This window comes from Phyllobates terribilis, unplaced genomic scaffold (assembly GCF_046119375.1).
Source record: "Phyllobates terribilis strain yellow unplaced genomic scaffold, ASM4611937v1 Scaffold_2__4_contigs__length_985480577, whole genome shotgun sequence".
Lineage (NCBI taxonomy): Eukaryota > Metazoa > Chordata > Amphibia > Anura > Dendrobatidae > Phyllobates > Phyllobates terribilis.
In genome coordinates, this window is record NW_027362762.1 from 138,051,913 (window position 1) to 138,078,674 (window position 26,762).

At 41.2% G+C, this 26,762-nt stretch overlaps 1 protein-coding gene across 2 annotated transcripts; it reads right to left on the minus strand.

Moving 5' to 3' along the window:
• Positions 1-940: 940 nt before the first annotated feature.
• Positions 941-25,742, minus strand: LOC141250131 (uncharacterized). Of its 2 annotated transcripts, XM_073669878.1 has the most exons (6): positions 25,496-25,742; positions 14,719-14,824; positions 14,470-14,576; positions 10,913-11,085; positions 2,521-2,630; positions 1,246-1,371 (listed from the first exon to the last, which is right to left on the minus strand). In XM_073669878.1, the coding sequence occupies exons 1-6, from the start codon at positions 25,599-25,601 to the stop codon at positions 1,266-1,268; spliced, it is 708 nt and encodes a 235-aa protein (XP_073525979.1). In that variant the 5' UTR covers positions 25,602-25,742; the 3' UTR covers positions 1,246-1,265. The 2 variants fall into 2 exon arrangements, with proteins under 2 accessions (XP_073525977.1, XP_073525979.1); XM_073669876.1 differs by lacking the exon at positions 2,521-2,630 and having other exon boundaries at positions 941-1,371; positions 25,496-25,738.
• Positions 25,743-26,762: the final 1,020 nt, after the last annotated feature.

Below are 26,762 nucleotides of genomic sequence, written 5' to 3' on the forward strand. Positions count from 1 at the left end.
TGAATTCGAAACCTGAATTTAATAAGAGGTGGGGCCCAATTTCTCCATGTAATTTGTAATTTATAGAAACCCTTTGAGAGGAAACCTGTCATATCCATCGTTAGGCCATCAGTTATCTCTTGGCACCTTAGACTGCTTTCAGATAGCCGTCATAGGATACATTATTTAATCAGCTGCAACACCTGTATGGTCCATGGTTCCACTGTATAACTCATTTCTATACTCATGAATACTCTACTCATAATTAACTGATCTTATTTGCTTGAATTTTCTTATCTATGCTCATTTTTATAGAATGAGATTTTTGCATCACTTGACCCCCAGAGCTTAAAGAAGCACTCCCATCAAAGTTTTTATCCTCTTAATATATTGCAAACATCATATTATTTAGCACTGTGTACTTACAATTGCTCATTTTGCCTTTTTACCCAGTTAATTCTTCTCTTTTTCATTAGGTCTATGACATCAAGTGATTAGACTCTGACTAGCTGAACCCTTCCAAAGCTTTATGTACAAACAGGAAGTCTGTTTTCCCTGGATGAGTCATGAGTCACTGCAAAAGTCACTGGCGAGAGGGGGAGCAGCTGGGTCAGGATCTGATTAAAGAGGATTTGAAGAGAGGAATGAAGAGAGGAATGATTCATGCGTGGACAAGAGACTTTCTGTTTCTACATAGAGCAGAGAAAAGAGAAGAATTAACTGGGCAGAAAAGCAAAATGAGCAATTGTAAGTGTGGAGGAAGAAAATGACCTATAACCTTAGAACTTGAATTTTATTATAATGTACATAACTAAAGACTGAAACTTAGGGGCTTTATACAATTGCTAGCCCCTGGAGAAAGATTACATTTTTTTTCTATCATTTCTGTTATGATTTATTTGCCCAAATGTCATCCATCTGCCCAGTTCAAAATGAGATTTGTAAGTTAAAAGGTCAAAACTTCTTAATCTTCAAAGGTTTTATTTAACATTTTGTTGACTTATGGGGAAAAAGGAAACGATTCCGTATTGTAAGGAAGACTTTTCTTATACTGTCATTGTGTGAAAAAAAAAAATTGGCCAACAAGATTATGTTCATTACTTCTGGAGGCAGAGGTTAGAATTTCAATGGCCAGAGTACAGGTGTTTGCTGGACGTAGTTCTTATACGCTAGGTCCTCGCCCCATCTTTTCATTGCTTGTCTCTCAAGAATGGGAATACCACTGACATAACTGAGTAGGAACCACACAAATATTGGAGATATGATGCTCAGATACTGGTAACCACTTAGCACTGATGAGGCAGACAGAAACAGGCCGCTCCACTGCAGGATCTCCCCCAGGTAGTTTGGATGACGGCTGTATGCCCACAGACCACTTTGGATAAATTTGCCCTATAGAAATTAAACAGATAACAAAATGTCACGTTGCTTTAGTTTACCAGATACGCCTGCAACACAAGCATCAGAGCAAACTTTACATATAGTAACCTACAAACGACATTGTGTATAATACTCTAAACAATACTTTAAAATTAAAAATCACAGTAAAAATACCATAAACCAGACTGACTTATATGAGCCAGTTAAAGTATTTAGACTATAAGTACACTAGTTAGCATATAACTACACCAGCGATGCCTAAAGGACAAGAATCTAGCAGTAAAATGGCAAGTTAATAAACTACATAAAGCATAATGAACTAGTCCGACCCTCTTGATACAAGAATTAGTCGCTAGCTGCATGTAAATAACAATACAGCAATATTTAATGTGCATCATGTTTTTTGGCCATTTAGATTGAAACCCTGGTGCAATGAACTGTGTAGTGCACTGTACAAATTTATACAAGGCCTTAAAGGGGTACGCTCATGCTATGAAATTGCTTTAGTTAGACAGCAGGAAAATAAGCAAGTTTGCAATTGACTTTCTTTTTCTATCTGCATTTTTATTCTCCTGATATGAGAGCCTTTTTCTTACTTAGTGTACAGCTTGTTGGCAAAGAAATCAACCATCAGAGCCTGGCCAAATATGCGCAGTAATTACAGTCCAGGCTGAGTAGTTAACTTCTGAGATCCCAGTCAGCTCTCTCCAGCCCATTAATTTCTATACACCAGTTAGCTGCTCATCTCCTTCCCTTTCAGCTCCTGACTGTATCTGATGTCCTGCATAATCACAATCCCCTGGCCTCCACCATGGACATTTTCCAGAACAATTCTCCTAGTCACTGCTCTCACTTTCCCAAGCCAGGCACTTGTTCAAAGACCGTGCTATTTCTATTTGTAAATATAATGATAAAAGTGTACACTTCAGAACACCCAATGGTAGACAAGGTGTCCCCCTAGCATGAGCTCAGTAGTAGGACTACTGAAGCAGAACGGTCACTCAAGGAGGAGTCCCCCTCAGCAACCAGGAAGTAAGGAAACCACAGAGCTCTGTGCTGCTGAACACACAACATAAGAATACCCCTTTAAGGAGACTCCTTCAAGAACCCACCCTAACTTACAGTAATTGAATAGAAACAAATAATTCTAAATCTGTGTACCTTGAAATGGACAGTATGCTGCAGGATGATGCACACAGTGCGGAGAAGACTTCTATGGCTCGTTCATCTGCATGCAGCATATTTCTAGTTTGTGGGCTCAGAATAGGGGACTGCAAGTGAGTAGAAATATTTAAAAATAACAGACTCAAATTTGGAGTCATATAATTCAAATATGCCTAATTTTTGGAGGAGGTGTTACATATGCACTTAAATAGAAATATTTTGATCCATTTTAGCAACAGTTTTTAAGGGGTTCCTTAATGAAGGCGACCTCTTTTCTAAAAATGGCCATATTGGCCATCAATTGATTGTCATGAATCCTTTCCTTTGAACCCCCAGGAATCAGCTGAAATTGCCAGGGGAAGTTTCAACCAATCATACATGTAGCATTAAATGATGCAAATAGATGAAGCCCCTGTTACTATCTATTTGCTCTGGCTTACAAAAAAGTAGACCACAGAATGTAATACACCCTCCCCATGTTATCTATAAGTTGTAAACTGACATATGGATCAGGGTCCTTATAAGTTGAAAGCTAATTGTCATAAAACCATTGCTTGCTTTAGGAGAGCAGCCGTAAGGGTTCATCTGGGGTATATGCCCTGGGTGCTCAGTTCCAGAAAGCCCAACAATCTGCTTTGCTCTTCTCAGGATAATTAGAGGTAGAGATTTTAATTATTTTATTGGACTTCTGGTTGTAATTACCTTTAAGTAGTTAATGTGATTTGCTGTAGGGAAAAAGCATCACAAATCACCTACTGAAATGAACATTGGATTATCAGTGGAATATGTCAACATAAATATAATACCATCTAAACCGCTGTATTACATTGTAGATGTACATAAACCATACAGTGGGTATGGAAAGTATTCAGACCCCTTTAAATTTTTCACTCTTTGTTTCATTGCAGCCATTTGGTAAATTCTAAAAAGTTCATTTTTTTTCTCATTAAAGTACACTCTGCACCCCATCTTGACTGAAAAAAAACAGAAATGTAGAAATTTTTGCAAATTTATTAAAAAAGAAAAACTGAAATATCACATGGTCATAAGTATTCAGACCCTTTGCTCAGACACTCATATCTAAGTCACATGCTGTCCATTTCCTTGTGATCCTCCTTGAGATGGTTCTACTCCTTCAGTGGAGTCCAGCTGTGTTTAATTAAACTGATAGGACTTGATTTGGAAAGGCACACACCTGTCTATATAAGACCTCACAGCTCACAGTGCATGTCAGACCAAATGAAAATCATGAGCTCAAAGGAACTGCCCAAGGAGCTCACAGACAGAATTTTGGCAAGACACAGATCTGGCCAAGGTTACCAAAGAATTTCTGCAGTACTCAAGGTTCCTAAGAGCACAGTGGCCTCCATAATCCTTAAATGGAAGAAGTTTGGGACCACCAGATGGCTTCCTAGACCTGGCCGTCCAGCCAAATTGAGCAATCGTGGGAGAAGAGCCTTGATGAGAGAAGTAAAGAAGAACCTCAAGATCACTGTGGCTGAGCTCCAGAGATGCAGTAGGGAGATGGGAGAAAGTTCTACAAAGTCAACTAGATTCTCTGGTCTGATGAGATGAAGATAGAACTTTTTGGTGATAATTCTAAGAGGTATGTGTGGAGAAAACCAGGCACTGCTCATCACCTGCCCAATACAATCCCAACAGTGAAACATGGTGGTGGCAGCATCATGCTATTGGGGTGTTTTTCAGCTGCAGGGACAGGACGACTGGTTGCAATTGAAGGAAACATGAATGCGGCCAAGTACAGAGATATCCTGGATGAAAACCTCTTCCAGAGTGCTCTGGACCTCAGACTTGGCCGAAGGTTCACCTTCCAACAAGACAATGACCCTAAGCACACAGCTAAAATAACAAAGGAGTGGCTTCAGAACAAATCTGTGACCATTCTTGACTGGCCCAGCCAGAGCCCTGACCTAAACCCAATTGAGCATCTCTGGAGAGACCTGAAAATGGCTGTCCACCAACGTTCACCATCCAACATGACGGAACTGGAGAGGATCTGCAAGGAAGAATGGCAGAGGATCCCCAAATCCAGGTGTGAAAAACTTGTTGTATCATTCCCAAGAAGACTCATTGCTGTGCTAGCTCAAAAGGGGGCTTCTAATCAATACTGAGCAAAGGGTCTGAATACTTAAGACCATGTGATATTTCAGTTTTTCTTTTTTTAATAAATTTGCAAAAATTTCTACATTTCTGTTTTTTTTCAGTCAAGATGGGGTGCAGAGTGTACTGTAATGAGAAAAAAATTAACTTTTTAGAATTTACCAAATGGCTGCAATGAAACAAAGAGTGAAAAATTTAAAGGGGTTTGAATACTTTCCGTACCCACTGTAGTCTGAGCAACTCTCTAATATCTACACCAATATCCACTGATTCATAATAATTGATACTTAAGGTGCCTCCTAATAAATATATCCCAATCACTCTTCAGACAGTCAAGAAAAAAACTCTTTTAATGATATGGTGTTTAGTGATGGGCGAGCGTGCTCGGCAGTGCTCGATACTTGATCAGGGTGCTCGATTGAGTATCGAGCAGTGCCGAGTATCGCGTGTTGCTTGGGTCCCTGTAATAAGATCATTTGATTCTGAATCAGCTGAGCCGCACGCCGCACTGAAGCCGGGAATTTCCGTGCTGGAAGAGCAGGGACTCCTCTGTCAGCTGGACGCTTTGTGAGTTGAAGAGCTCTAGGGGCGTGTTGTCTCTCTCTGCCATAAGAAGCTCATTTGAATCATCTAAGTCCGAGTACCGAGCACTCGAGCAGTTTACTGCTCGCTTATCACTAATGCTTTTACATATCAGGAATCAGGATCTAATAGAAAAATCTGGCTCTTAAAAAGGTCTTAAAATTAGGTAAATATAATCTAAGATGAACAACAACAGCACAAATTTACACCGTGTCATTATTTAGCAAAAAGTAGGCAATCTCAAGGGCTAAATTTCATACAAGGAGTGTTCAATATGAAATCCCTTGTGAATGAATGTCTTCATGGGAGTCTTTCATTCAGTAATCCAGAATCCAGTGGTCATTGGGGTGGGAGAGGCATATTATTTACTTATTTAGCACCATTAATTCCACTGTGCTTTAAATACACTATCATTGCTGCCCCAATATAAATTCCCTATCAGTAGGACTTTGGAGTGTTGGAGCAAACTGGAGTATTCGGAGGAAATCCATGCCAACACAGGTAGAACAGACAGACTCCTTGCACATTGTTATCCTTGATGGGATTTGAACCCAGAACCTGAGCACTGCAAAGCAACAGTACTAACCACCGAGCCACCGTACTGTTGACTTGACAGTGTTCAGAATAATACTGAAAAAAGCCAGTACCTGGATTGCAGGAAAGGCTGTGGTACTGAACAGCTGTCTCTTATCTCAGCCACCAGTGGAGGACAAAGTCCTTATTCCTCATGTCTGAATTAGAGAATATTCTGAGGTTTAGAATCAAATCTCCTCTCTTCCTTACTCTGTAAGCCCATCACCTCACGGAATCGGAGAACATTTTAGGAGATTTCTCAATCCCTCATCAGCTAGATCAAGGGGAGCAGTCTTTGAGTCGGGAGGTCTTCAAGCAGATATTTGCATTGTCGATTCTTCCAATGATTGATCTTTTTTTTTTACCTAGGAAAATTGTCAGGGGGAAGCCTTTTGTCCAATGAACTAAAGGGAGACTCCTTGGATGGTGGATGTTTTCCCGAAGTTTTATTTGGGTGAGGCCTATGCTTTTCCCCCTATTGAACTGATTCCTAGAGTTTTGGAGAAAAGCATGGAAGATAGAGCCAGAGACATTCTGATTGCACTCTTCTGTCCTAGAAGGCTTTGCATCATGTGGCTAAGAATCATTTCTAAGACCATTTTGTGCTGTTGAAACTTTCTCATCTACTGTCTCAGGGCCCAGTTTTTCATCCTCAGGTTTGGAGCCTTCATCTTACAGCCTGGAACTTGAGAGGAGCTTGCTAGCCTCTCAGGGTTTTTTTTCCGGATTTAGTAGAGTTCTTGCTTAAAAGTAGAAAGTGGGCCAGTTCCCTTATCTATGTTAATATTTGGAAAAAGTTTTGCTAACATAGTTTCGGCCACTGGTAGAGTTATCTCTTTATCTTCAGTGTTTGAAATGCTTCAAAGAGGGTTGGAAATGGGTCTTTCTTTACTAGCAAACAATGAACCGATCTCTGCTTTAAATGCCCTTTTTGACCAAAATATTGCTGACCATGGTTTGATTTGTTACCATCTCCTTTAGATCTAGGCCCACAGCTAGCCCAAAAGTAGCTCCTTGGAATTAAATCTTGTCCTTAAGGCCTTGTTGAACCTCTAGGGAATCTATCAGAAATCTAACTCTGAAGACTGCCTTGCTCATAGCTCTCATATCAGCTCGGAGAAATCAGTTACAGGCCATTTCTGTGAACCCTATATTTAACACTTTTCTTCCAGATGGGGTGATTAACGGACCTGACCCTGACACTTTCCAAAGTATCAGCAAGCTTTGGTAGACTTCAGGAGACTGTCCTCCATTCCTTCTGTGATAATCTTAAATCTCAGAGGCATGAGTTTTCACCTTTTTCAGGCACTGTAGAGTGGATTTGGGCATTCTGATCTGTCCTTCGGTAGAAAGGTCCTTCAAGCGGTTCCTGGATGGCAGATCCTCTCTCTCTGTGGTGATGTTGTGGGTCAGGAAAATCAAATTACTGCTAAGTAATTGTGATATTTTCTCTCCGTTGCTGTTGAAGTGGAGGGCTATTTCCTGGTTAGTTAGACCTGCATTGTCTGGTCTGACTAATGAAATGTGTTACCTATTTATGTCCCTTCCCCAATCTCTCATACAGAGGAAGAAGAACAGTGATGAATTGTCTTCCTCTTTCCCTCTTACAGTTGATTCTGACACTGCAGAACCGATCCCGCTGCAGTATCTCCTCTTCCTTGTCGAGTATTTGCCGTTTTACTCCAAAAGGATTTCTTAGTGATTTAGGAGGTTTTTGAACATTTGCAGAGTAACTACAAGCTGGTGGAAAGTAAGGAATATGCCATTTTCCCATATATGATATATTACAATGGGTCACATATACTACTAATTAAAATGATAGATATATCTTAGCCTCTTCTTGACCAAGTGATTTTTCCTTTTTTGCACTTTGTTTTTCCTCTTTCTAGAAACTATAACTTTTTTATTTTTCCATCAACATAAACCGTATGAGGTCTTTTTGTGGGACAAGTTGTAGTTTTGAATGACATCATTCATTACCATATTCATTTTACCAAAATGCAATTCTGCCATTATTTTTTTATGTTATTTTATACCACTCGTGCAGTAATCTCATAAGGCTTCTTTGATATTGTATTTTAGTGCTTAAAAAAAATCTGAACTTTGTAATATGGAACTTTTTGTTTCTATTGCCATTTTGTGAGCCCGGAAACTTTTTATTTTTCTGTTGATTAACCTGTGGGCTTGTTTTTGTGCACTAAGCTGTAATTATTAGTGATGCTATTTTGTGGTGCATACCATATTTTGATTGCTTTTTATTGCATTTTTTGTGAGCGTGCAAGTGACTGAAAACCAACAGGTCTAGCATTTATTTTTTTTCCTTTTAGGCATTGAAAACATATGTTAAATAATTGTAGATGTCTTTTTCTATCATTGGGAAAAGTGTGGTGATTTAAACTTTTAATTCTTTGTTTTATTTTTTAATATATTTTAAAAAATGTTTTATTAACTCTTACCTAATTTTTTAGTCCCCCTAGGGGACTAGAGCATCTGATCGCTTGTATAGTACAATGACTGATCTCCTATAAATCCCAACCATTAGACCAAGATGGAAGTGACAGGGGCTGGCTTCAATAACATCCCTTAGGAGTCACGCTATCTCCTCATGGGGTAGGACATGGGCTGGAATGATCGCTCCATGCAATTATTTCATTTAAATTTCTCTGTCAATCATATTTAAATTACACCTTTCATTATGTCAAATGGGGTTAGTTTTCGCTTTTATTTTATTCGTGTTACTCCCCTGATAATTCAGTTTTTTTCTTTTCTTTTAAATCTGCTTTACGGTTCCAGAGATATGGGCCTTTTCATTAAGTGCTAATTTGGTTATAGGAAGTTTCGCCCCCAGCAATTTCCCCCCAGCAGTTCGTCCTCAGGTACATTTCGCCCCCGGGCCGGGGTGAACTGGGGGGCGATATGTGCGGGGGTGAAATGTGCGGGGGATAAAACATCCTGGGGGCCAAATGCTGGGGATGAAATGTGCGGGGGCGAAACATCCAACTCCCCTGTAGAACACACCCGGCATCTGCCGAGTATGGAGCTCCAGCTTATCGGACCAAACATAGAACGCACCAGTACGTCTTATATCTAATCAGTTCGATGTCTGGTAAAGCTGCTGACTACTTCGCTTTAAGGTTAGATAAACTGAGAATTATCTCAGCAGTTTCTTCTTACATAAGGTGAGAATCTGTATATCACAGACAGAGCAGCAGATCCTCTCCCCGCATTTTGCTATGTTCACACGCAGCGTTTTTTTCTGCAGAAAAGCTGCATTTTACAGTACCTGCAACTGCATAAGCTATGAGATTTCAGAAATGTCTCGCACACGTGTAAGAGTGCTGGACTGTACTGTGGCATTCCTACCCCTGAAGCCACCAATCGTGTTATAACGTAGTGTGAGTAGTGTTATACTTTCTTTTTATATAAATTGTGATATAGTAATGTATAAAGTATAGCGTAAGACATAGTTTAACATTTAGGACATAAGATAGTATGCAGTATGGAATAAGTATAGGGTAAGAGAGCGTGTTCAACGGGATTGTCCATGCAGTCTGGACAGTATTTAATACGAGGAGTGTTACGAACCTGTTTTGGGTTGATATGTGTCCTGCTTTTAATGAGTATCTAATAAAAATTTGATATATTAGGGTATATATTATACGTATAAGATAGAGTGTGATAAGCATTGTAAGAGTAAAGAAATGTAATGCACAGTGTTTGCGAGAGAGATCTACCCAGCTACAGACTGTAGGGACATATATAGTTAAAGTTTGGGACTAGCCCATAGTGGGAGGGGAAAGTCCCAGTAAAAAGGGACAGCTTTCTGTTAGCTGGGTAGATAGGGAGTTCAAGGTGTAGTGGGCTGATGGCAAAAGCGAGAACCTAATGTTCTGGGCAGCATGAGGCCTTATAAAATCCCCTGCGGACATTTCTGCAATGTGCTCAAGGCTCGTTACAGGTTCTGTGAAGAGCATTTCATCCCCTGGCGTACAGAGAAAGATGGATGTGGAACAGCATGTGGGGGAGATAATGGTTCTTGGGAGTACTGCGGAACTGGACTGGGAATCTTTGGGGCAGTGAGCGAAGGGATAGTCCGGGAAAAACGGATAGAAATGCAGAAAATGTACTGTATTAAGGAAGCAAGAAATGAGAAGTGCTGTGCCGAATACTGCGTGTTACAATCTGATGAACTTGATCTGTCCAGTAAACTTCTGTGTGTTAAATGGAACTGGGCGTCCCCTGAGTTATGTGCAGTGTCTCCTGAAGAAGAAGGCCTGGCGACAGCGGAGGTCTGCGTCCTACAGACAGTGAGTGCAACACACCCCTCACACGTCAGCACATTGGTACTGGGACATGATTTTTCTGTAAAATGCCAGGGTGTCAAGGAGCAGCCACTCGCCCATGGCTACCGCCCTCCAGCAATTTACACACGCTTGTTTTTATTTTCCTGGCTGAATTTGAGCACTGCAGCTTTTTTAAAATCTGCAGCATGTCAATTCTTTAAGGATTTTTTTTCACCCATAGAAAGCAATGAGAAAGTGCAAAAAAAACAGCCAACAGGTTTTGTGACGTTTTTTGCTGCGTTCTTGGTGAATAAAACTAAATTTATGAAACATGTTCTGTAGACAAATCAGACATATAATCCGCACCCCAAAAAAACGCAGCAAATAGTGTTTTAGAAGCAGTGATTTTACTGCCAGGAGGGAAGGTTTTGGTTGCAGAAAAATAACGCTGCATGTGAACATGTACAATGTCCTTTTCCCTTATTGCTACTTGTTTGCCAAAGTCATCTTGTAAGAAGTTAGCAATAGAAATGCCAAATCTCATTTCAGCAGGAGAGGGCAGGTTTTCACTGGTCTGGACCCAGAACAACTAAATTTCAGGAAGTTTATATATAATTCATGGTTGTTGTTTTTTTTACATCGCTTCTAACTACACATCTATAGTGACATAAATCATTTTTACTGTTTGATATATATATATATATATATAATATGGATTACACACAGTTCTGCTATGAAATTTACATCCTTACATCCTGACAGATTCACAATAAATGGTCAGGTCACTCAGTGATGAATATGTGGGACCGGGAATACAGGACAACACTCACCGCATTATCGGGATCAGCCTTAAAACTCCATTTCTGCTGATCTGAAACTGCTTGTATGAGAAATCCCAGGGCCCACAAGGTCCAGCCCAGGTGGTCCGGCAGCCCCAGGGGCTTGTTTCTTGTCTCAAGGTTTAACATTAAGGATGGAAGTAATGTTACAAATATCCATATACCTGGTAAAGAATAAGAAGACGCATCCAATGCTGGATAAAAAGTATAAAAAATAACTCTGTATGTCACTGTGATGTCACTAATGAGTGAAATTGATTAAATCCCTTCTCTTCATCACTACCTGTCATCACCACTGGAATAAACCGTTCATAGCACACGAGTTAAATAAATATCATAAACTCCCTTGCATGCAGTAGTGGATAATGACATTGAGTTCCCATAGCTTTAAAGCGATCTTCCACCCAATCTATATTTCTCATCCGTTATCCTACCTTGTGCCCTCTGTTTGCCAGTGGCTGCCGTCTTACCTTAGATTGATGCTCCACACTTCCGGCTTCCAAGATTCCTGCTGCAGTGGTATGGGGAGTGCAGTGGTAAGTCTAAACCATACATGTCACACTCTGGCCCGTGGGCGGCTACACTTGGCCCCCGACACCAGAACAGCCACCCCTATGTGGGATCATTATACTGTAAGGAGGACTATGTAGGGTCATTATTCTGTATAGAGGAGTATGGGGGGCCCATTATTCTATATGGAGGACTATGTGGGGCCCATAATACTGTATGGAGGACTATGTGGGGCCCATTATTCTATATGGAGGACTAGGTGAGGCCCATAATACTGTATGGAGGACTATGTGGGGCCCACTATACTGTATGGAGGACTATGTGGGGCCCATAATACTGTATGGAGGACTATGTGGGGCCCATTATTCTATATGGAGGACTAGGTGAGGCCCATAATACTGTATGGAATACTATGTGGGGCCATTATACTGTATGTAGGACTATGTGGGGCCCATTATACTGTATGGAGGACTATGTGGGGACCATTATACTGTATGGAGCTCTAAGTGGGGCCATTATACTGTATGGAGGACTATGTGGGGCCCATTATTCTGTATGGAGGACTATGTGGGGCCCATTATTCTGCATGGAGGATTATGTGGGGCCATTATACTGTATGGAGGACTATGTGGGGCCCATTATTCTATATGGAGGACTAGGTGAGGCCCATAATACTGTATGGAGGACTATGTGGGGTCATTATACTGTATGGAGGACTATGTGGGGCCCATTATACTGTATAGAGGACTATGTGGGGACCATTATACTGTATGGAATACTATGTGGGGCCATTATTCTGTATGTAGGACTATGTGGGGCCCATTATACTGTATGGAGGACTATGTGGGGCCCATTATTCTGTATGGAGGACTATGTGGGGCCCATTATTCTGCATGGAGGATTATGTGGGGCCATTATACTGTATGGAGGACTATGTGGGGCCCATTATTCTATATGGAGGACTAGGTGAAGCCCATAATACTGTATGGAGGACTATGTGGGGTCATTATACTGTATGGAGGGCTATGTGGGGCCCATTATACTGTATGGAGGACTATGTGGGGACCATTATACTGTATGGAGCTCTAAGTGGGGCCATTATACTGTATGGAGGACTATATGGGGCCCATTATTCTGTATGGAGGACTATGTGGGGCCCATTATTCTGCATGGAGGATTATGTGGGGCCATTATACTGTTTGGAGGACTATGTGGGGCCCATAATACTGTATGGAGGACTATGTGGGGCCCATAATACTGTATGGAGGACTATGTAGGGCCCATAATACTGTATGGAGGACTATGTGGGGCCCAATATTCTGTAAGAAGGACTATGTGGGGCCATAATACTGTATGTAGCTCTATGTGGGGCTCATTATTCTGTATGGAGGACTGTGTGGGGCCCATTATACTGTATACTGGCTGGCCCGTACCTTTGTCCAAGTTTTTCATTTTTGCCCGCTGAGTGTTTGAATTTGACATCCCTGGTCTAAACAAAATCATGACTTCACATCCCACAGCACAAAACTTGGGTACATAGTGTGCACCAAATGTATCATTCCATAAGCACCATATTCATAAACAGCTATCTGGTGTTTTTGGCAAACCATATATTTATTCATCCTTTAAGTATTTTCCCTTTAATAGGAACTGAGCTGCAGTACCAGAGACTGGCCACTACATAGTGTATGGAGTTGTACTGTCCGGACTCCAGGCTTAGCCAGTGTTGAATACTGCTGATTGGTGGGATGCCAGACTCTCACTGATCTGATATTCATGATCTATCGTACTGATAGGTAATCAGTATAGTAAGCCTGGACAACCCCCTTAAGTGAATATCCACCCATGAGCATCATTCTTTTTATTTTTTTTCCACAAACAGGCGTTGCACTAGCCACTCCATCTAGTGGATCCCATGGGAGTTCCCTGGACTTCACCCTTTCATTCCCTGTATAGGGATCTGGACTTACACAGGGGTCTCTGGGTTGGGTACATGTAATGGCTGCTGGCCAGTGGAACAGGCGGGTAGCCTATGGTAAGGAAGTCGAATCAATACCAGGAGGTCACCAACATGGACATAATTGTCAGCAGAATAGTCAAAACCATGGGCAAAGGTCAAAAATGGGAATCAAACTAGCAAAGCGGAAGCAGAGAAACAGGAGGAGTGAACCAGAGTAAGGAGAACTTGTAACTGGCACTGGAGGCAGGGAGCTAGGCGTTTATATAACGTAAAGCCCCACCTTAGAGTCTCAGAAGGTAATAAATAGAAACCTATGCTCAGGAATTAATCTATGAGCTCCCTGCCTGTAAAACATCAGAAGCCCCAGAATATTACGCAGAACTGCCGCATTCTTGCCGCTCGTCACCCGCAACAAAGGCACAGCATCGCTCAGCGACAGAAGCAAAGGGAATGAGTACAGACATAGATGTTACAATATATATGTTGCACATCCATGTTTGTACTCACTCCCTGTAGCTACTATATAATATATAAGCAAGATTTTATAGTGATAAATAGCAAGGAAGTGTAATTGTTTTGCCTTTGCATATGCACAATTATAATTACACACTACCTGTGTGGAAGCAGGGATTCCGCCATATTGGATGTGGGACTTTATTATGATGAATCGGCCATTTTGGATGTGGCTACTACACACACACACATTTGCGCATATGCATACTGTAGATGTCATGTTCAAAGTATTATATCTGGATAAGTGAGCCCCGTGAGATTTATGTGATGAGGTGATGATGCAGCATGGTGTATATGTTAATTCCTGGAGATAGACTGAACAGAAATTAGCATATACCCTGGAGTAACATTGGTGGCGGGGCTCACAGAGGTGCACAACACTTGTCAGATGCTCTTGATTCATTAGGAGATGTGGTCCATTCAATGAATCAGAATAGTTCAACAAGTCCTACATGCCTCCTCATCAAGATCTGAGAGAAAAATCACCGGTCTTGATGTATCAGGCCTATGATTCCAAAATTCTGTTCTTTTCAAGCACATTGATATCTTCTTTGCAACTTCTCACCTTGTACTGTCCAGTACACAAAAAACATTCCAGGATTATCTCGCACTTTATCAAATCTCCTGTCGTGCCCATCTCGGAGGATTCGTAGGAACAAAAATGTACCAAGACTAAAGAAAGAAAGAAATCAAATTAGTGATATAATATTCAACAAAAGAATTATTCTCTAGAAAGATGGAAACTCTGTAGTGCCATCTATAGGCCACATATTTATGTATGCTGACACTCCCCCTATTTTATACATGTACTTACCGAACTGCCCATACTGTGACCAAACCAGTCTGGACTTGCTGGCGGAAAAACTTTGTTCCTCTCCATCTCAGGCTAAGATGCGACAGAAGTATAAATGTCCCGCTACCTATTAAGAAAGTGAGCCATACAGTGAAAAACGTGATCATCCCCCAACATTCTCGTAATTCTGTGGCCTGTTTGTTAAATGGCCACAGTGTGAACGCACACCTAAGCATTGCACCAACATACAGTTATATGAAAAAGTTTGGGCACCCCTATTAATCTTAAGCTTAATGTTTTATAAAAATTGGTGTTTTTGCAACAGCTATTTCAGTTTGATATATGTAACAACTGTTGAACACAGTAATGTTTCTGCCTTGAAATGAGGTTTATTGTACTAACAGAAAATGTGCAATCTGCATTCAAACAAAATTTGACAGGTGCATAAGTATGGGCAACCTTATCATTTTCTTGTTTTAAATACTCCTACCTACTTTTTACTGACTTACTAAAGCACTTTTTTTGGTTTGGTAACCTCATTGAGCTTTGAACTTCATAGCCAGGTGTATGCAATCATGAGAAAAGCTACTTAAAGTGGCCACTTGCAAGTTGTTCTCCTGTTTGAATCTCCTCTGAAGAGTGGCATCATTTGCTCCTCAAAACAACTGTCAAATGATCTGAAAACAAAGATTATTCAACATAGTTGTTCAGGGGAAGGATACAAAAAGCTGTCTCAGAGATTTAACCTGTCAGTTTCCACTGTGAGGAACATAGTAAGGAAATGGAAGAACACAGGGACAGTTCTTGTTAAGGCCAGAAGTGGCAGGCCAAGAAAAACATCAGAAAGGCAGAGAAGAAGAATGGTGAGATCAGTCAAGGACAATCCTCAGACCACCTCCAGAGAGCTGCAGCATCAACTTGCTGCAGATGGTGTCACTGTGCATCGGTCAACTATTCAATGCACTTTGCACAAGGAGAAGCTGTATGGGAGAGTGATGCGAAAGAAGCCACTTCTGCAAGCACGCCACAAACAGAGTCGGCTGAGGTATGCAAAAGCACACTTGGAGAAGCCAATTTCTTTTTGGAAGAAGGTCCTGTGGACTGATGAAACCAAGATTGAGTTGTTTGGTCATACAAAAAGGCGTTATGCATGGCGGCAAAAAAACACAGCATTCCAAGAAAAACACTTGCTACTCACAGTAAAATTTGGTGGAGGTTCCATCATGCTTTGGGGCTGTGTGGCCAATGCCGGCACCGGGAATCTTGTTAAAGTTGAGGGACGCATGGATTCCACTCAGTATCAGCAGATTCTTGACAATAATGTTCAAGAATCAGTGATAAAGTTGAAGTTACGCAGGGGATGGATCTTTCAGCAAGACAATGATCCAAAACACCGCTCCAAATCTACTCAGGCATTCATGCAGAGGAACAATTACAATGTTCTGGAATGGCCATCCCAGTCCCCAGACCTGAATATCATTGAACATCTGTGGGATCATTTGAAGAGGGCTGTCCATGCTCGGCGACCATCAAACTTAACTGAACTGGAATTGTTTTGTAAAGAGGAATGGTCAAAAATACCTTCATCCAGGATCCAGGAACTCGTTAAAAGCTACAGGAAGCGACTAGAGGCTGTTATTTTTGCAAAAGGAGGATCTACTAAATATTAATGTCACTTTTCCAGTGAGGTGCCCATACTTATGCACCTGTCAAATTTTGTTTGAATGCAGATTGCACATTTTCTGTTAGTACAATAAACCTCATTTCAGGGCAGAAACATTACTGTGTCCAACAGTTATTACATATATCTAACTGAAATAGCTGTTGCAAAAACACCAATTTTTTATAAAACAATAAGCTTAAGATTAATAGGGGTGCCCAAACTTTTTCATATAACTGTATGCTCTGGCTCAATTTTTTGGTTCATTTTTTTGTACTTTGCACAATCAGGGGTGTGGTTCCCCTTTTTGGGCTGTTCATTTTGTTTATATAGCTTTCCACGGGCAGGGATCTTAACAATCGGGACCCCGCTCCTGCTCTGCCCTTATCTATTTTTACGTCTGCTGGCACATAGTGAGGTGAACTACAAGAATCAAGTACTAACCCGATTGGGTACACCTTGTCATGGTGGGATGGCTTTTACACTTTTTTGATCAAAACAATTTTAATAAAGTACCCCATATTATTTACATGCACTATTACAATTAATTTACTTACTATGGAGTATTTGCTCATTATGTTACATAATACTGTTGAAAAAAGACATACAGTATGTCCATTAAATTCAACCAAGGACCACAATGCAGGATCCAGTTTGCCCCAAAAGCGCTAATCTTTCCCTCCTGATCCCAATTGTCGATGCACTGAACCAAACACTCAGAAAAGAACTTTATACAATTTCATAAGCTTTTTTGTTATTGTCTTCTAAAAATGCATCCTAGTCTCTTATTTTTTAGTGGTTAGCACTGTTGCCTTGCAGCGCTGGGGTCCTGGGTTCAAACCCCACCAAGGACAACATCTGCAAGGAGTTTGTATGTTCTCACTGTGTTTGAATGGGTCTCCTCCCACACTCCAAAGACATATTGATAGTGACAATGATGATGATGTCTGTACAGCACTGTGGACTTAATGGTGATATATTAGCAAATAAAATAAATTCTTCACACAAACACTTACGATAGCCCAGGAATATGAGATAAAAGGAGCTATTTTTAGGTTTCTTTTTTTTTTTTTTTTTTACTAAAGAAACACCCCCAACAAAAATTGTATTCCCTAAATTTCCCTCAATATGTTTAATGGTGTAGGTGCATTAAAATACCTTTCATCGTCTTCCCAGGGCCGCTATGGTCGGTCCTTTTCTGACTCAAGTGATTTCAACACTGGCTCTCTTCCAACACTAGTAGCACAATAATGAAGGTTTCTGTCCCAAATCTTTCAACTTTGTGAAATGTGGCAAGACAAGAAAACACCTATAACAGGGCGCGATTTTTCCCCTCTGGACACTTAGTCTACGTTCACAAAAAATCCAAGTTTGGTGACATTCCAAAAACAACCCCCCCACAATTCTGACATTGTTTTTTTAGAAATTGCTTTTACGGCATACATTTTGTGGTAAAAATTACCTGGCAATATGATTCTCCTCATCAGTACGATTACTGTGATACCAAACTTGTCCAGTTTTATTAATGTTTAAGAGGAAAGTTGTAGAACAATTTTTGATTGTGTCGCTATTTTCTGAGACCCGTAACATTTTCATTTTTTGGTCAATGGAGCTTTGTGAGGGCTTATTTTTTTGCGTGGCAAGATAACATTTTTATTGATACCATTTGGGGATGGAAAAGACATTTTGATCGCTTCTTACGGCATTCTTGTGGTGATCAAAGATAAGAAAAAATACCACAGTGTTGCTATATATAGTGTAGGGATCCACGCTCAGCAGCAAGTTGCTTTCACTCAGGCAATGCGGTCTGGTCCAAACATGTGCAGTTTTATTACTTTCATAAAATTCAAAACAAAACAGCCTCTTCTGGACACAAAAAGTATCAGAGTAAATAAACAGTTCATTCAACAGGGCATATATATATCAGTGCGGGCTCACCCGAACAGATTACAGTCCTTTCCCTCTCAGCTTCTGGCTAAGACTGCCAACACCAGAGGTCGTTTCTTCCTTCCAGTTCACATTTGCTGGTCACTCACCAGCTCCAACACACTCCACTCTACTCAGCATTCCTCAGCAGACTGGCATAAAATGAACACAAGGCTTGGCTCTAGACATAGCTAGGCAGGCGCCTCTAATCAAACCCTGCAGAGCTAGGATTTAACCCTGTCCTTTCCGGCTTTGCTACAATAGCAAAATTCACGGTCTACTTTGAAGTTCAGCCACAGGCTTAGTTTTAATGGCACCTGTGATGACAGGCATGGTGGTCTTCAACAGACCCCCGGCTGTCATAGCAAACTATTGGGCCCCACAATCACATTGAAGGGCAACACAATAGGCACATCAAAAGATATGCCCCCATGCCTGTATTATTTTGTTCAATCTACAAGATCAGCAGGTAACCCAGTAACACCCAGGTGCTTCCATGGGTAGTACGGTTGCTACAAAATAAATTAAGTTACATGCCCAACTTGTGAGCTATGCAAGTAAGCGTAGCAATGTCTAGTCTACCGCCATCTCCTTGGTGGATTACCATGTGAATCTGTATTAAAGCAAAAGATCACATGGGAATTAGGAGAAAAAGTGGCTGCGTCTCGAGGCAGAGGGAGTGCAGTGGTAAATCTAAAATACACCTTCCTTGTGCCATGGGATAGGAAAGGTTTGAAAGCAGGAGGAAAGCAACAGTGAGTTGAGGAGAGGAGGCAGCAGGAAACCATCGGAGCGCGCCAGGTAGGGTGAATACATGAGAAACGTGAAGTCACTTTTCAGATCCAGGATAGAGGGTCACTTTAAGGCCAGTTCAAAAATGTATTTTTGGTAGAAATGATCTGATGTTTAACTAGAAGTGTGATCAATAAGAACAGCAGCACCGTTATATGTTATCTCATCTCATTACACATTTCCTGTCAGGTTTTCTACAGTGTAAGGTCACAGATGACAGAGACAAGACGTGACCTTTAATTTTCTTTACCTGAAATGAAGAGATCAGAGGAGGTAAGAAGTAGTGGAGCTGTGACTAATCCTAAGTCATAAATTAGAGGAGTATTTACTAGTGTACAAAAGGGTTAAATGGACATTTTTATTGCTATTACTATTATTAATATGAGCAGGTTTACAATAAAATAATATAGCCCAGATATGGGGAGTTACAACCATCACTTCCAAGGTTAAGTGCACACAATGACATTTTCAATCGGATTCTGCCTGAAATCCGCTTGAATAAGCACAGCTAAAACGCTGCAAAAAAGTGAACATATTGCAGAACAATGGAAAAACCACATCGCTGTGCACATGTTCTGTCTTTTGTTCCTTTTTTAACTGCTTAAGGGATCAGAAACTGTGAAGCAGTTAAAAGAAGTAGTAAGTACATTCTACGCTCGCCAGTGAAGTCATTTCAGGCAAAAAAAAAAATGCCGGCTTTTTCCTGAATCAGTTAGACTAGGAAAACTTAGATTGGAATGAGGACATCGTGTGCACATACCCTAAGGCTGAGTTGACACAAAGTTATTTGAAGTTGTAAAAATGTGATGAGCTTTTTGAGAAGAATCCAATTTAGGAAATGCTCTTTTGAGGGTTTTTTTTTAATGTATTTATTTTTCCAAAGTATTCCTGAAGAAGTTTTGAAGAGTTTTTTTGAAGTTTTTTTTTTAAATAATTTTTAAAGTGGATTCTATGTGAAATTGTAACGAGGCTCGGGGCGGTAGCTGCAGGCGAGGCACTGGCCTTCTCCTGTCCAGCTACATGAAAGAGTGGGTCCTGGCTAGGTGATGGTGTTAGTGCTGTGAGGGCCTTGCGTCCATGCATGCCGCCTTTACCCGATGGTATTGGCCGGCCAGGACCACGAATTCCACAGATTAATAAAGGAGACTTCCATTTAAACATGGGGACTTGATAAGGTTTATGTAGAAGGGATAGCGGGTACACAGTCTTGAGCATGTTTCCTTCACAGTAAGAAGCCTTCATTCCCACTGTATCCTTCCTCTGTAGGCTACTCCAGGGCTCGGCAGCTTATCTGTTTTGTCTCTACCTCGCCACAACCCAGCTTCTAGGCCACAGTCCTGATAAGTGAGTTTCTCTCTACTTGCTCAGCGGTTTTGCGTCCTATCACTATGGACAACTTGGTTCTACCGCTCGGGACCCCCACTAGTCCCATGCTCTCAGTCCTCTTCAGATCTGTTATCTTCGGCACTAGCAAGTTTTTAGGTTTCTCATGACTCGGCGTCTAATCTGATAACACCTTCTGGAAGGTCTCTCAGTCTCGTCAGTAACTCTGTTTAGGGTCACGCTATTCCTCACTCCAGTCTCTTTCAGCGGTGGATCACTCTTTGGCAGCACTGCACACTTGTTACTCTCCAAACTCTATATCTAACTCTATCCAGAAAGCACAGTCCTGTCCCAATCACTAAGTCCTCCTCCTGTGGACTAGTCCCAACACTTAACTACTTCTGACCCTGCTGTCTGTTGCTGGGCAGAACTTCCTTACACTAAACACTATGCACTATATTACTTATCTTACACTAAACATTCCCTATAACATTGCTACACACTACACATATTACACTAACAATAGTTATCACACTCTATATATTACACAGGCAAGCACCACAATGCAATACGATTCACATGACACAATATATACAAAGACGCATGACATTATTCACATAATGCGAATGATGTCTTTAGGGGTAAAATGCAACAGCATAGTCCACCACCCTTACACAGTCACACAGTTTTTTTAGGAAGATTTTAAAGCGCATCCGCTCCAAAGTCCTCCTCAAAGACTGCTTCAAATACTCTTTGAAAACTTTTCTTAATTATTTCAATGGAAAGTCTACTTTTCTGTTCATGCTTTTGAGGTTTTTTTTTATAGCTTTTTTGCCCTATGAGATTTTGAAAACCTAACTACATAAAAAAGTACCTTTGGAAAACAGGCTTAAAACAAAACAAAAATCACACCCCCCCATCCCAAAAAAAAAGTATTTTCTAGAATTGATGCCTGCTGAAAACCTTGACAGATTTCTCCACTTCCGAAAAGCTCTGTGTGAACGTGGACTAAGTGTCCAGAGGGGAAAAATCGCGCCCAGTTATAGGTGTTTTCTTGTCTTGCCACATTTCACAAAGTTGAACGATTTGGGACAGAAACCTTCATTATTGTGCTGCTAGTTTCGTTACACTGTGTGTAATACCTGAGCAATAAATGGGCACTTTATGGCACTGTCTGAGCTCTTGTGGGCAATGTGTGCTCCACTTATCTAAGCACTAATTATTCCGGGACTGTAAAATATATGCATTATTATGGCTCTCCTCACCCGCTGCATTTTTTCTGCCCTAGCCATTTTTGTTCTTGGCTTCACTTACCCAGTATGTCATCCTCATTTTTACATTTCTGGCTGTTAAACATTAACACACAATTCTCATCACAAGGAGCTGATTATTTCAGTGGTGTGAACAGTACTTATAGATGCCATAACCTACAGAAATCACATTTTCTGGTCACCATAAGAAAATCTGTAGACATGATTCAAATTTGCCAATTAGTAAATTAGTGGATGAATTATATCAGATTTTTTTTTTTTTTTTTTTTCAGACCTACTTTACTTGTCCATTTCATACAAAATCTTCTTTTCGGATTCTCTGAGAGTCACACAGGAAAATAAAGACATCATATCATGCTTTAACCTCTTCTCGTGGCATTCATTGTTTCCTCTCCTTCATCCAAAAGACATTTTATTTTTCCATCCACCTAACCGTATGAAGGCTTGTTATTTGCAGAAAAAGAAAGAAAGAAAGAGAAAAAGAAAGAAAGAAAGACTCAGCTTTCTTTGGCAGTCCCCTAGTCCTTACTATGACCATTTTACAGCACCAAAGCTCGGTTACCCATTAACTTCTATGGGGTACGGGTTCAAGTTTGGGTAGAGTTCTGGAACCCGAACTAACCAGAACATCCACGGGTCCACTCGTCCCTCGTGGCGACTAAATAACCCCACAATTCAGGCCTTTCAATTTTTTTCTCTTTACCATACCGGTTATGTCAAGTCTCTTTCTATGATCCCTTCCCGGCTTCTCAAAGTATATTTTCTCTGAAATGTTGCGGCTTTTCAAAGTTAGGCCTCATTCAGAAGTCCGATTTTTGCATATGATTTTCACGGTTACCACTTGTACCTGTGATAGTCTATGTAGCCATTTACATCGCAGACATGTCCGATTTTGATCCTAGGGTCGGATCAAAATCGGCAACGCAACTCAATGGGTCTGTGAAAAAAAAAAAAATCGGACTGCACTCGGATGACATTCGAGTGCAGTCCGATTTTTCACAGACTGTCAGAATGGAGAAGGTGGAGAACTTTTTAATTTTATAATTTCTCCACGTACGAGAAAAGCGGATCACACTCGGACCACACTGATCAGAATAATAGTTCAATTTTTCTCGTAAGTAAGAAAATCGGACGTCTGAATGAGGCCTAAAACATACCTGGCTACAATCGCACAGCCAGCCTTTGATTCATGCTGCCTACCGTTCTGGGCAGTATAAATCTAATTCTCTTTAAGAGACAAGACCCGACGCTTTTATCCCTATAGTGTATATCCATATGAGTGATCAGCTGAAGCTGACTTACAATACGGGGGAACTCATTTTCAATCTGGTTCTGAGAACATGTCTGTATCTTATCGTGGTGTCATAGGGGTTTCCCTTGGACCCTTTGGTTTCCTTTTACACCTACACTGTATGAACCAGGATCTAAAGTGTATGTATGTGAGATAGGAAAATTAGACTGTAAGCCATAAGGAACCATTGTAATTACAGTTTGTGAAACGCGTCAGACTGTTTGTGCTATACAAATAACTAGAAATAAATGGCTTAAAAAAATATAGAGCAGCTACCACTTTATATAATGGTCACGTCAGCTAAGTGGGAGTTTTGCCATCAATCAAGTTAACAAGGCTAGAAGTTACATGTGACCTTTGGCAAAGTCTTTTCACTAATCTCGTTGTGACCCTTGAATTATTAGCAATGTCAGCAGGGACCATGTGCTGTAAAAGAACATTGGTTCACATTTAACAGTTTCATCGGTTCATATATTTTACACTTGTATTTCCCAATGCTTCTGAGTACCCCTGCTCAAATAACAGCACCAGGGCTACGATCATACACCGTGCTGAACAGCATGAAGACCATCTAGAGACATGGCCTGGAGCACATGGAGTACGTAGACCACACTATAGAGAGAGCGTTCCACATGTAATCATGTAATAGATGCATCTATGGCCGAATTCACACACCATTTTTTTTATTGTATGTAAAATTAAAAAAAATAGTTCTAAGCTTCTCCTATTAAACAGATAGCAGTCGGATGGCTTTTGAGTGCTGTCTGGTGTTTTTTTATACACATTTACTTGAATGCGAGATTTTGGTTCACAAATTGGATAAAAAAAAATGGATGTCTCTGCTTTTTCTTTTATGGACAATTGGTCTGCAAAAAATGCACAAGAGAGCAACACCATAGACTATAATAAATACATGTTTTATCAGTGAAAAACAGACGCCTGAATGAGCCTGAAACAGTTATACACCTTTTGGGAATTTTTTTTTTTTTTTTACTTAAATGTATAATTTTTGGGGTGTATTTTTTATTTGTTTTTAAAAATTTTGCACTATTCGCCTTCTATAGTCAAAGGCCCCAATTCATCAACATCGGCAATTTTCTCACTGGCGTTGATGAGGGGACGTGATGGAGTCAAAGGCTCCTGATTCATGAAGAAGAGCATGTCCCTTCATGAATTTGGAGCGTCTGACAAGGGTCGTGCACCTCCGTGCATCATGGCAGAAATCTTGCTCCAGTCAGGGACTGGAGTGAGATTTCTGGAGTAGGGAACGCCCCAGTTCATCATGAATTACACCACGGCTCCACATATTTTGGTGAAGCTGGGAGAAACTGTCATGAAAACGCCAAAAGTCGCAACATTTTTTAGCAATTCCGAGTTGCGCCAACATTTTACGATTTTTCAAAGCTATTTATGCCAGAATTCTAGGGAAACGAATTTGATGAATTGGGGCCTCCCTGTTGCATCCACTGTGTAATGCTGATGGCAGAAGGAGTTAACTGAGAATCTGTCAGTCAGGTCACTATAAGGGCGTAGTCAGACGGCCATATAAATCGGACTGAGACTGGACCACAATGCTCAGACTGGCTGGTGGCTCTCTCAACCCGAGTGTTACGGCTGCATGGAAATACATGAAGCTGTCACGCTCGGATTGGGAGAGCTGCCGGCCAGTCCGTGCACTGCGTTCAGATCTCTGTCCGATTTATACAGCCGTCTGACTGCACCCTAAGGCCATGGTCCCACTATCAGTACTTGGTCAGTATTCAGTCAGGAGTGGGAGCCAAAACCAGGAGTGGGTGATAAATGCAGAAGTGGTGACGTGTTTCTATTATACCTTTTCTCTGATTGTTCCTCTCCTGGTTTTGACTTATAAATACTGAGGTAAAAAACTGAAAGTGTGAACAAGTCTTATTCTACATGACTGTAATGATTTGAGGAGCACTTTTTTTCAAAGTGGGATAACACCTTTAGTTTTTTTTCCAGAAGGTAAACAGCAAAAAAGCAAAGAAATGAAAATATATGTACAATTAAAAAAAAAAAAAAACATACAGCAATCCCTCATTCAGTAAAATGAAAATATTACAATTTATCACCATAAAAAACAGCGATCTGCGTTTAAAACCCAGTGCAGATTAGAAGTGCTGGCGCATAGTGCGGCTGTGCAGGGAAAGCTGCGATCTAATGCGTTGTTTCTGGAGATAAGTCATCGCCTTCCTTCTCATAAAGTTTCTCCCCATCAATATAACGCTAAGGATTCCTGCACATGCGCACTAGACTTTACGTAACGCTATGAAGCGTCGCCCTTAGTTGCTAGGTTACAGGAAAGCGTCCGTCATGTGATCGGCGCTGGGGCAGCCATTAATGTTTAGGGCAAGTAATGACATATATAATATATAAGGTGAGCTCCGACTCTGTACCGTAAGTGGCGCTGGCCGGAGATCGGGCAGACGGCGCCACTGCACTACTGATCTGTGGGAGTTTGCAGCACTGGCAGCCTCGGTTTCCGGCGCTGTGTGTTCAGCAGTGTGGAGAGCTTACCTGCCAGATCATAGAACTTCTCAGTGTGGAGTAAAGCGGCTGCGGCCCACAGGATCCACTGGATCCCCAGTGCCAGGAGCAGATGGAGGCACAGAGGCTGCAGCATGGCAGCAGGGGTTCAGCTGTCACCGCCCTCTGCAGTCCCTCCCCGCCTTATGTAACTCCACTGCTACTTCAGAGACTTCTGTAACTTCTCTGGTCCCCGGATGATCTCTGCAGACACAACTCCTGCCCTCCTCCCCTGTGCTTACACTATGGTGGAGGCTGAAGGACGCTGATCTGTCTCTAAATCTGCCTTCCTCTCGGTCCTTCGGACAGTCTGTGCTGTGGTCTTGTTTTTTTGTGAGACTAGTTATAATTTTGAATGGCGCCATTCATTTTACTGTACTGGAAAAAAGAATTCAAAGTGGGAGAGAATGGCTGAATAAACACAATTACTAGTGATGAGCGAGCATGCTCCAAACTCGCCGAGTATTTCCGGGGTTGCTCGGCGGGAGCTCGGGTCCCCTCTCTGCATGTTTGGCGCTCTTTACAGAGCCAATGAACATGCAGGGATTGCCTGCCACTCACTGTAATGCGTTAGCCATGTTGGTTGTGGGAGTACAGTGATTGGCTGGCCGCACAGCAACATCAGGTCTATATCAGACCTGGCGTCGCCATGCTCGTCACAGTCACTCCGGAATCAGACAGTGTAGGGAGAGCTGCTGCTGCTTCAGGGAGAGATATGCTTGTTTCTAGTTAGTGTAGGTGTACCAAAGTATATTAGAGACACATATCCATCTCAACAAACAGTCCTTCTGAGGACTAATCCATCTGCAGAGATACCAGGCAGGCAGTGTATATAGGCAGGTAGGCAGGGTATATAGCAGACTGCAGTGCATATAGCACAAGAGGCTCCATTCTAATTCTGCCTTCTGCTGCTGTTAGATATTTCTATACAAAGGCCCAGGTCTCAGGGGCCAGGAATACTTTTTTTTGGATCTTAATCTTCATTATTTCCTTAAAAAGCAATCCAGAGAGCACAGTTTTTCTGCACAATTTGCTTGTTGGCACTGCAGAATACAGCCAGGTCCTTTCCATATTACAGCGCTAGAAATACAGCTATTTAAAACTGTTTTCTCCGTCTCACAGATCACATATAATTTTGCTGAAAATACTGCCATTTCTGGCCTCCATTAAACATTTGTTGCAGTGCGTCAGTAAAGCCATTGACACCAGTTTGCTGTTCAAAATAGTTACCTACAGGCCAGGTATTTAAAACTGTGGT

Bases quoted from the DNA above. Each gene is read 5' to 3' on its own strand.
- LOC141250131 (XM_073669876.1), bottom strand. From the start codon at position 25,601: ATGCTGCAGCCTCTGTGCCTCCATCTGCTCCTGGCACTGGGGATCCAG. The intron at 14,577-14,718 runs GTAAGTACATGT...TTCTTTCTTTAG, and splicing joins GTCACAGTATGGGCAGTTCG to TCTTGGTACATTTTTGTTCC. The intron at 1,372-10,912 runs GTGAGTGTTGTC...TAATTTCTATAG, and splicing joins AGGCTGATCCCGATAATGCG to GGCAAATTTATCCAAAGTGG.